The sequence below is a fragment of the Terrapene carolina genome, unplaced genomic scaffold, assembly GCF_002925995.2.
Source record: "Terrapene carolina triunguis isolate 2854851 unplaced genomic scaffold, T_m_triunguis-2.0 Scaffold68, whole genome shotgun sequence".
Taxonomy (NCBI): domain Eukaryota; kingdom Metazoa; phylum Chordata; order Testudines; family Emydidae; genus Terrapene; species Terrapene triunguis.
The window spans coordinates 66,789,263-66,801,565 of NW_020664419.1; the positions used below are offsets into that span (position 1 = coordinate 66,789,263).

At 36.7% G+C, this 12,303-nt stretch overlaps 1 protein-coding gene across 1 annotated transcript in view; it reads left to right on the forward strand.

Annotated features, from left to right (window-relative positions):
- Positions 1 to 12,303, forward strand: part of PTPRQ (protein tyrosine phosphatase receptor type Q) — a 160,971-nt gene that overhangs the window by 96,534 nt on the left and 52,134 nt on the right. Inside the window, exons 26-27 of the mRNA XM_026648947.2 lie at positions 3,043 to 3,375; positions 10,584 to 10,705. Coding sequence (XP_026504732.1) covers positions 3,043 to 3,375; positions 10,584 to 10,705 — 455 coding nt within the window. The remainder of the gene's footprint in view (positions 1 to 3,042; positions 3,376 to 10,583; positions 10,706 to 12,303) is intronic.

The following is a 12,303-nucleotide window of genomic DNA, read 5'->3' on the forward strand; positions in this document are numbered from 1 at the left end:
TGAAAAGTTTTATTTGGGTTCAGTTTCAAAGTGAGACCTAGCGACAGTTATTTTATTCAAGCTAATTTACCCATCCCCCAGAATCCATTCCTAATTTTATCATTTCAGTAATTGAACAAACCAGACCAATATTCTTTGCCGTGTTTTGAATATATACTAATAACTTATCTTCAAATATAGGACACTCATTTAAAAAAAACATTTTTAGGAAGCAATTAGTATTTTTATTACACTCATTGAGCCCACCTCAGCCCTCATTTCAACACTAATAAAGAAAAGGTCAGAATAAGACCCCTACTGTATAATATATAATATATAATATGCAGTGTGCAGTATTCCCATGAATGTCCTACATTGGTTATCTTCTGCTGTATTTTTTTCATAATGGGGAAACTGTAACCCATATAGGTAGTTCTCTGTCTGATTTGTTTTTAATGTACTATAAACTGCTTTGCTTCTCACTAACTAACAGAGAGAAGAATATGAACTTTAATTTTGATGCTATGGAGTATTATAATGATTCCAGCCTTTGTTTCTTTCAGAAGATTCTTTGCTTTAAAGAAGGCTCTTACCTCTCTCACATTACTAAAGGTTGAAATTTTGCCCCCATTGAAGTCTGTGGAAAAACTCCCATTGACTTCAATGGGTCCAGGATTTTGACTATAGTAATTAATGGTACAGCACTAAATTATGCAGATTAAAAGATTAAATACGAAAATTACCATGGCCAGAAAATGATTTTTGTTTAAATGCTTGTTGGCTTGAATGACTGCACCGCACTTTAAGCAGGGGGTACTTGGCTGGCTGGCCGGCCAAATTAAGGGAATAGCCCTTTATGGTGGGGGGTGGGAGGAGATGAAAACTACTGCAATGGGTCAGCATGGTCACTGACTCATCCCCTGGGAATGCAGGGTTCAAAAGGGGCAGCTCTGCTCCTGAAGCTTCCCTTTTACACGGAGCAGGCTGAGGCTGGACCCACCCTCTCTGCCCTTTAGGTGGTAAAATACCAGGTTTGGTCAATACCTGCTGTGGACATTACACTAGCTGCCCCTTTTTTTAGGGGGGCTGGGAAGGAATTTTCCCCCTACCATCAGATTGGCTGGAGTGCAGATGGGGGTTTTTTTTGCCTTCCCCACAGCGGGTGCAGGAAGGGCTTTGTTCATGCATGACATGAAGGGCGGTAGACTGTATGTCACAACTCATTATTTAAGTGTAAGGTGGCTGTCCAATGCAGGTACTCCATAGGAGAGGTATACAGTGACCAGATAAGTGGCTTGGAAAAGGACTTAAAAAGAGGTGTTCATTAAAGGAACAAATGGGGGCAGTTGGGGACTCCTATGATTGGTATGGCAGGGAGCCAACCCCCATTCTTATAGCCCACCTTAACCCTCTTACGAAGGGGGGTGGATGGTAAGATCCCGGCAATGGATTTATTGGAGGGACCTGGATGGAAAAAGAGGGCGAGCTAGTAAAAGACCCCCGGGTAATTACAGAATAAACATAGGGTTACCTGCACTGTACATTTTTATCTGCTGGGTAGCCCCAGACATCTAATAATAAAGTTGCAGCCTGATTAAACCCATGTCAAATGTCTCCTGTCCTTTCGGTATAGCCAGACAATTGCTGTTTGCACTTTGCTTGTATTCGTTCGTTTGTTTTCTTGAGCTGCCACTCCTCTCCCATTCTGTCAAGATTTCATTCTTACCAGTCAGTCATTCCAAAGTATTCATATTTATGGGGGAGACAAAGGTTTGTAACATTAGGATGTCATATTGTTAAAAGATGAACTGTTAGAGATAAAATCAAAGGTTCAGATATTCCCAGAGGTCTTCTAAAGCCACTGGGAACATTTTTTCCCCAGAATGAATATCCTGGGATTTTTTGTTCCTTATTTAAGTATTCATGCTGCTTAGTTATCAGTATTAGGATAGATAATGGATTTTTGTTTTACCAATAATTTTTTTCCCCCTGAAGATTTCAAAACACATTAGACAGGTATACGGAAGGATTTTTGAGTAGGTTTCTCTTGGCGGTTTCTGCTACTGGAGAATGGTAATATTATCTTACAGAGAATCTTTGAGATAATATTAGCTTGGTGTGTGACTATATGATCCTGTACAAAACTATATGTCACATATCCAGTCTGAGAGATCTGACAAGTACACTGTTGGCTTAATATAGATGTGGCATGCTGTTGTGTACATGCACATTTATATATCTACATGGGTGTTCACATATATGTGTGTATAGATAAAAGGAAACACACAAAGTTGGGAGCTTCTTTTTTACATTGCATTTTCTTGTTACTGAATTCTTGTTTTTAATTGCTGTTATTTCTTGTTTACTGAACAGCACTGAATGTTGGAAAACTGAGCTACTATATGTGTGTGTGTGTGTATTCATATATATACACTGTATGTGTTTATATACTGAAAGTTAAACACAATGTTTATGAAGCCTTGAAATTTTGCCCGAGGATTGCATGCATTACCAAGACCATGGGAGGCAATTCAAGATTTTAAAGTGAGAGGAGAGGAATCCCAGTTAGCAACAGCAGTAAAAGATGCTGAGGTTAGGGCAAAAATAACTTTGCTTAATATTCCCTCCCCAAGACGAGGCATGGTCCTGAGTATAGCAACAGCAATGTTACCTCTCCTCCTAGCTGCCCTTGCGTGCCACAATCAGAAATATTTTTCTTTAACTCAAAAGCTATACTAAATATGTGTGCCATATGTAAGTATATATAGGGCCTGGTTTTCCTCTGACTTTCACTGGTGTGTGTGACTGCATTTATATTGGTGGAACTACTCCTTATTTACAACAATGTAAGTCAGGGGAGAATCAGGCTGATAATGTGTAGTATATTTAGCAAGAGACTGAACAGACTCTGAATTGATGATATGAAATTGTATCCTCTATAATTAGACATGCTTATTAAAAATAGTTAGTTTTAACTACCTTCAATGTATCCATAGTTAAAAACAACTTGTCATTCACGTTAAGATACTGTATGTTAAATTAAAAATGTGTTTTAATTTCTAGTCCCCAGTGCTCCCAGGGATGTTGCTTTTTCGAACATTCAATCAACAAGTGTGATTTTGATATGGAGAACCCCAGATACTATCCTTGGCTACTTTCAAAACTACAAGATTACTACACAGCTACGGTCCATCCACTGCAGTGACTGGGAAAACAATGAATGTATTGAATATGAGAAGGATCAATATTCCTATGAAACTGGTGTTGATGACTATATGGAGGAGATAGTACATGAACTAAAAAAATTCAGATGGTATAGGTTTAAAGTTGCCGCTAGTACAAATGCTGGCTATGGCAACACTTCACCTTGGATTTCTACACAAACTCTGCCTGGCTGTAAGTAAGGATGACTGTCATACCTTGTATTTCTATACTGAAATTGAGTCCAGCTAGATATGCAAACATTGTAGTCAGAGGTTATGTTGTTTCTTCATAAAGCTATAGCAATGATGAAGCAAAGAAGAATTTGTTGTAACTTCGCAGCTTTAATATATTTCCCCTACTATTTTAAAATAATACTTATTCATAGTTAAAGTAATTCAGAATGGAAGAGCCTGTTCGATGCTAGATGCTATCTTACTATTTACAAAATGGCCATTTAATTTCTTAGCCAGAGTCTTCCCCTGAAATACACAAGTCAGATTTCTGACTTTGGCAGTTTCCATTTCCATTTCTAGGTAAGTGGTGTGGGGTCAACTAAAACACACATCACTCATTTAAAACTTTACTTGTTTCACTAGTCTAATGTGTTTCACCAGACTAATGGCACTTTCTCTATTAGGGGAGCATAAAGAACAGCCACCAGCTAAGGAGCTAGATTTCTTGTCAATATCATATGCTTTAAATTTCATGTAAGAGCTCTTAAGTGCTGCTTGAGATTTCACAGGAAAACTGTAGAGGAGACAAGAAATGAACAGAAGTCTCCTACATCTCAGACAAGCACCCGAACCACCATCCTTCCTCTACTTTGCATTCATAAAGTTAAGCAAGTATACAAAGTTAAACAAGTTTGCAAGATCAGAGCCTAAGTGTGCACTGTATATTATATATGCAAGTGTTTACACACACACACACACACACACACACACACACACACACACAGGGCAAAGCAATGACAGTAGCATATTATATTTATAATATTTCAGCTGTTGGCTTCTGTTTCCCATACCGTCTCCTGTTTCCACAGAAACCAGATCAGCAAAAATAGAGAACCATAATTTGCATTGATTTTTAAGTAGAACTCACCATTGATTTTAATGGGAAATTCTGCCTATAAATTGATGACATGATATAGTCCAAAATAAAGAGGTTAAAGCTTTTTAAAAAATAAACCTAGAACCTATGTTTCTGCAGAAACTGGATAGGAAAAGCTGCTGGGAGCTAACAACTCTGAAAAAGATTTCTCACTTATAGATCTCAGCTGCTGTCTGCCTGCTGAGAAATGCAAGTTCCAGTTTCCTAAAACAGCTGCTGAGTTAGGACTCTTTTAGTTTCAAATTGAGGGGTGGGGAAGAGGATTTAAAATAAAAGCACTAGAGAAAGTATCTTTTAGATTTCCTCAATAGCAGCGTGCAATGATTTAAGAAAGGGTTAACTTGCTAAACAGTTCCAGGTAGTGTGGTTATCATGGAAGTTATAGATGGAAGAAAAGACCTGTTGGACTGTTCAGTCAATTTGCATGTCAATACAAATACTGTCCCCAGCAGTAGATTCTCCTTCTATTATCTAGTCTAGTTTTAAAGGTGCTAAGCAATGGGGTTTCCAACACTTTTCTGCGGGTCTGTTCCATACCCAAATACATTTAACAAATGAGACATATTTCTTAATATGTAACCTACATTTTTCTTTTTAAAAGTTATGTCAGATTTCCACACATAGAATATTTGCCTTTCATAATTTTAAATGTATAAATCTATATGGATGATACCTGGAGTAAATAGTAAAATCTAGTATTTTTCCAGATCATGAGATACAGTAATGAATTCAACAATATGAGATTTAATTGTACAAGTTTTTGGAAACTATTGGCAGTTATTTCACACTTACAACCCAATTAAACAAGTAGAATATTCACTGAGAGCTGTCAACATTCTGAACTGGTGCTGAACAAATGTAGTTACCTGTGGAATTTTCAGATAGGCTTTTGCAACCTGTGCAGCAAGCTACTATCAGAAAACCTGATTATGAAGCGTAAGTTTTAAAAAAAGTATACAAAATAGAAATATAGGGCCAAATGCTGATGTCACTTACTCCCATTCAGCTGTAATACTGGACAGTGGGTGTTGTGTAACTAACTTGGCACACTAGTTAGCCTACAAATAGAATGGGGTATAAACAGAATATTCTGTGTAGGGATAATGAATGTCTTTTTATTTTATCTGTACAGATGACCTGACATGATTCTTTTCCGCCTCTAAACTATGTTGCCATGCCTTATACATAGAATAAAAGCTATAGCCATTTATAAACTATTGTCTGGAAAAATTGGATACTTGTGCTTTCAAAAGAACAACGTAGGCAGTGTAGCACATTCAAATAATTAATATTGTCATTTAAACCAAAAAGTGGAACAGTGTAATAAAACACACAACTGCTGTTGGACTACATCCTGGGCCCAGTAGCTTCCTTGGCACTAGAGCCAATAGAAAAACAAAGGGAGAAAAATCCACCAAAATCAATCAATCAGTCAAAATTTGGAAATTCTATAGCTGGTTAAAATCCAGCAACAAACCTACCTGAAAATTTTCAGAAATTTGTTAAATTTCCACTAGCCCTTCTCAGTACAAAGCTGTGAGGTGGTTGGCCAGTGCTCTGCATCTATAGAAGCCACATACTGATGGGGGAGAAGAACCTCCTCTGAGATGGTCAAGCCACATTTAGGTAACTGCCCTACCCCACTCTAAGGACAGGGTCTGTGGCCCCATCCAGCCTGACTGCCATATAGGACTATGATTACATGGGCAATGAAGTTACTGAGCAAGAGCAGTGTCTTTCTGCCAGTCAAGCAAGGGTTGGAGTTTTCCCTTGCTTAATGGTAATGATCTGAGGAGAAAATGAACAGGCCATGTCAAAGACGGTTATCCAGCTGGAAGCTGAGACATGTCCTATCAGACCTAAGATCCCTCCTTGGCAATCATGGATCTGTGGAAGAGACCCGACTCCTGTTACCTCAATCAACTTTTACAGTTCTTGCCAGCTGAGCATTTTTTGTACTTAAAAAATGTTTGAGGAACCTTTCCCCAGTTCCACTTTCTCTCCTTTGCCAGGGTTACTGCAGTCCTAGGTATATAATAATGCTAATAGTAGTCCCCAGGTACCAGCAGCAAGAGATGGGTTCAGGGTGCACCATAAGACTACACAGGGAAACTCTGCACAGAACAGGTGTGGATCTCCTCTCCTTTCCCTATTGGACTGAATCAAGCATCCTCTGGGTGATTCTGCTGATGCACAGCCAGGTTAAACAGCTTTTTGGGGGCATAAAGGCTTCTCACTGCTATGTAAAATAGCTGAAGATTTTGCACATAGAAATCAATTAGAGTTGCATGGGCTTATCTGAGGGCAGAATTTAACCCAGTTTTTCTGGTTTTCAAGCAATAGCTCTGCTAAGTGCGTCCTTCAGGAATGTAACGTAACCTTGGTTGTGAAATAACACTCAAAGGATCTTTCTTTGGGCATAATTTGATTTGCAGTAATTTTCATTTCTCTCAGGCTCAGACAAAAAAAGGTAGCCATTATTCTCAGACCCAAGCACTGTTTACAATATTTATACACACGCTCTGGACCTAATAGTTCTCGAAGTTTATAGAGATGCAATATTGATAAAGGAATTTACATAAAATGCATTCTAAATTCTTAATTTAATTTCCTTATATCTATCCATTGTTATAGTAAAATGTGGATCTTGTGAACATATGTCCTAGTGCAGCAGTATCTAATAGACAAATGTTTAATAATCTGAATATACTGTGGGTAATTAAATGGAGGATCTCACTACTATTACCTTCATTACAGTACCTTTTACTCCAAAGTTAAAATGTATCTAAATCTATTTGCCTTTAAAACTGCAGGAATTTCTATTTAATTTCTTGGACCTGTGTACATATTTGTAGCCATAATCACAGTAATGTAGCATATTGGAGTACATCATAGTGCATTACTCAGGATTAATCCAGCTCTCACATCCAGATCAACTATTCAGCCTTCTGTTTTGTAGATTATCCTCATAGGAATGGTCTCACTGTCTCATAAAATAGTTTGATGGCACTGTTATTGCTTAGCTGATGGATTGCACAAAGAGCCAGCTCTGTTTTGCAAGATGAAATATTTTCAACATGATCTAAGTTTGTACAAACACCAGTACATTAGATCAGTGTTGTAGCACAATAAGGGGAAGAGAAGGGAACATTTTCCATAGCAAGAGAAACTTAGTTATCTTGCACCTGCACTCATTCTGATCTTCACTTTTGCATTCATAACAAGCAAAATATTACATTTTATAGTCCATATCATCTTTTCTCCGATAAAATAATTTTGGAGAGCCAAAGTTAGGTGGGAATTGGATGGTACTGAGGCCACAGAATTAATTCTGCATTATGGTGTAGTTAGGGAACTTGGGAATTGGTATTTTTTGCAAGCTGAAGGGCCTCGTTGTGCATGGATGTCCTGAGATGTGGTGCAGTTCTTGGGGCATCCCTGAGAGGCTGGGGCATATGTGTAGAGGGCCAGAACCTATGAAGTGCCCCCCCAAACCCTACATCTGTTATGGCAGGATGGTTCATTCTGTTCTAACTGTACCTGACCCAAGGTATTTGAAATGTGTGCAATGGGAGTTTGTGTAACTTAATACTGACAGGGTCAGCATTGTATTACACAGGGAAATCACCATGAGTTTCCAGGTAGATGAGACTACGGAAATTGAGCCTTGACTACTTCCCAGCACCTTCCCTCCCAATCTCTAGTGTCTGGAGTTCTTGCTTTTCTGGGTCAAAGGGAGGGGAGTGATACCTCCATGCTTGTATACCCCCTCTTCCGACAACTTTTGCCTTGAAGAGCAGGGGATTCTTTGTCTCGTTCATTCTCTTTATGGGGAAAGGATTGGGCCCTATATCTATCTAATGCCTAAATATCCAAATATTTGGGGGGAAATCTAGATCAATTTAATATGATATAACTGGACATGATACTTTTTTTTTCTTAAAAAAATAATAATGAAAAAGGCAGTCCTTATCCAAACTGGCAAGCATGAACTTCCATGAGAAGGTTAGGGTATTCAGTCTTGTTTTTGAGGATTATGCTAAATGATGGGCTATCCAGACTTACCTTCTAGCAAACACACTTAACTGCTGCCACAGCATCAGGACACAGATGGATGGGAAAGATGACCCTGACCTCCATAAGACCCGCATTCCTGTGCCAGGATAGAAGCATGATAATCAGGAAATGATGGTTGTTAGTTACAGAAAATGCATTATTGTGAAAACCAGGAGAAAACTGCTTATGAGAGGAAGTGATTGGATTATAGGGGAATGAGAGAATAAGACTAGGTCATTTCTACTGAGTAAATTGCTGTGATTTATAAGAGAAAGGGTATAGTGATATCTTACCCATTACTGACTAGACTCATTTCACAAAAAATCCTAAATCAGAATGTGACAGTTACCGCTGAGACAACCAGTTTTTTTTAATGTTTATTATAAAACACCAAGTGTTTTTGAACCGCACATTTCCAGCATCCAGTCTCCTTTTTCGTTTTACAGATTATTGTCCGTAGCTATTCTTAATTTTTTATTACCGTTAAGTAAGTGTCAATTGATCATTTTCTGATTACAGTGAAAATTAAATGGGTAATGGTGTTTAGATGCATTTTATGTAAATACCTTAAATACATAAAAAGTTTCCTGATAGAAATCTAAACATTTAACAAATTGAAAATTTTGTCATCAAATAGGAGATACTGCATCTCTAACTTACGCTGGATAATGTGGTAAATTACATTTGGACTTTAAGTGAAAATATGTGGATTACATATAAATTGTGCTAAAAGTGAATTTTATTACCTATAATCCTTCCTTTATCTAACTAGTAAATCTAAATTGCTTCCTTGACTAATTTTAAAAGATAAAATATGCTCCATTTTTTGCTAGTACTGTAAATAATGGAAAATCATCTTCATAAGTTCACAGTTCTAGGGTTCTGTTAACTGAACATTTATATGGCATTTTACAGTTCTTTCAGAGACTTCACTGTGCACCAAAATAGATAAAGGCATAATCCTCTTTTAGTAATGCAGCAATGGGTAGTGCAAGCATTTTTTGCACCAAAGGAAACTTTGAGGGAAAACTATGGAGTGAACTAACATAAAAATGAGTTATAGCTCAGTTAAAAATATACGTCTTTAGTAGATATAGCTGAGCTACTGCAGATGAGTACATTGGCTTTAAATTCTCTCTCTCCTGTCCTCACCCTTCTCTAACTACATAGTCTAAACCTCCCACTCCACTCAAGTGATCAGACAATCCACAGCCTCCCACTAACAAACAACCATCCAAACTTTCTTATTTCCTAGCAGTAATCCACTGGATAGTAGGTAGTGATCTAATGATTCATGAAGGAGAAAAATGTATTAAAAGCAATTTTATGCAGAAATCAAAGATAGAGAGTGCTTCTTTACTATTTTATTGTTTATTGAGATTTGTATAGATTGCAGTTTTGCTGTTCTTTTTGTAGCAGGCACAAAATGGTGCCATGTAGCCAAGTTCTCAAATTATATGCAATCTAGGTGTCTCTTGCACTCTCAAATCCTATTTTCCCCATTCTTACCATGTTCACTGTTTAAAAGTCAATATGCACAGTACCAAGAATTGCTGTGTTATAGGAAGAGTACCGAATTTTCCTCTACTTTAGAATAATAGGTAGCAAGGTTAATTCATACCACCGCATGATGTGGAAACTATTGAAAAATATTCATTTTTTAATAGAGACCATCTGGAAGTCCTACAGCTCCTTTCCCCTCTTTACTTTTCTGTATTTCATAATATGTTAAGAAAAAAAGAATGATAAAAATAAACTGGAAACCAAACATTCCTTTTATAAAACAGTACTCTATACAAAGTTAAGAATTTTCCAGTCCTGTTGACATGCATATAAACTTGTGATAGTATTTTTTGTTGTTGTTGTTCTTTATTCTGATGCATCAAACATAGTCCATCTCCCATGTGGAAATTGTATGTGCCATGTAAAAGCAGTCATATTAATTAATAGAGACTATGGTGTAGATTTACAAAACTGTTTAGAAGATTTAGACACATCTTCCATTAAGGATATGGAATTTTAATAAAAGATGTCTAAATCCCATAGAAAGCTTTATAAATCAGAACCAAAAATGTTTGTAATTCTTTAAACAGCTTGGCAAATATAATAATACAGTTACAAAAGTTTCATTTTCAAATAGTAAGTGAATCTTATTTTATGGTGACTCAAGATACTGTGTTATTTGTTGTGAACTAATTCAGCTTTGATTCACATATGTATCATTTTTTCCATAGCTCCAGATGGTCCTCCAGAAAATGTAACTGTAGTAGTTACATCTCCTCACAGTATTAACATCAGTTGGAGTGAACCTGACATTATTACTGGACCAACATTCTACCTCATAGACATTACCTCAGTAAGGCAGTTCTCATTTTTACTTGTTGGTTGATAATGATACAGATGTTTGATGGTATCTGGAATAACACGAATATAGACGTTTTATAGAAATTGCAAGACACATAAACAGGATAGGAATGAAAGCCAGAATGTCCAAAACATACATTTTCATTTGCACGGAGGAATCTAGGACATAGGAAATAAAAATGTAGTTTGAGAAAATGGTGATTTTCTTGTTTAAGAATGAGCAAATTCTTTGATATTGAAAATATTGATAGTGTGTTAATGTGAAACTTTAGGGAAACTAGCTTTGTTACAAGGTCAGACGTTTCTTTAAGTCTTAGACAAAATAATAAGGTGTTATATTGCTTATAAACCTAACAAATTAAAGCTGAGATTCCTGGGTAATCAATGTCTGGGGTTTTAAGAAAAACATCAAATATTGCAAGAGTCACAATAAAATAGAAATGGCAACATGGGGCTCACATGCTTCTACCCTTTCTGTTTCTTCTGAGTTCACTGCTATTGCTCTAACTGGCCCAAGACACTATGCAGGTGGTAGACCATGTATCACAGCAGCAGTGCAACGTGACGGCAGGACTTACAATAATAAGGGAAGTGTTAAAAGGAAAACAACTCTTCCTTCCTTCAGCAAAATCTTGAGCAGGTCATTAGAAGAGACTAGAGAAGAGCTGGAGCACAGTTCTTGACAATTCTGATTTCAACAAAAGAAAAGACATTTTACTTGTGAAACCCTCCTGTCACTTATGACACACTGTCATAAAATTGCACCAAAGTGATTTCTTTCACCTTTTTTCAGAAGCACCAAACCCCCAAATTCAAATATTTTGTTTGTGTGAAACATTCCACCAAGTTCTGTTTACACAATTTTCCCTTCTGCCTTTGTAATATGTGGTTCCTAAATTATGAGCGGGATGCAGTCATGTCCTAGACCATGATATATTGATCTGATACTTATACCTATAATTTATAATAAGGTACCCAATAAGCTATAATGAATGACTGGATTTCTCAAACGTGTTGGTAAATATTCAGCAGGAATTTAAAATGCTGTTTTGAATATTCAGTCAGTAACCAAACATGATTTTAAGGAAATGTTCACATTCAGAATATGTTTCAAATTTATAGATTTAATTTTAGCGATTACTTGTAATCAAGTACTGTCTAATCAATGATCAGTAGCTACAGGTGTCATCTCCATAATGAATAGCATTATACAGACAGGTCCACTGCTACTTAAAGTCCAATAAAACTGTCATAGACTGTCTGCAGTGAAAATACTGGTATAAATTTTGGTGGCCCTCTGGGAAAATTGTGTATTTGGATTCCAAATTCCACAAACATTCTGTATTTTACAACATTACATACATTTTAGTATTTTAGTTCTCAGATCAGGCTCCTTAAGGATCTGTAAAATATTTTCACAGGACATAATAAATTCAGATCCCTTCTCTGTCACATCATAATTTTTAAAAAGTAATACTTTCCATCCATTTATTGAAAGTCAGAGTTTCTTTTTAAATTGCCAATTTTGTGGGCTTTACTGAACAGTAAATGAGAAAATCATTCTGCTACCTTATCCCAAAATAAATCATA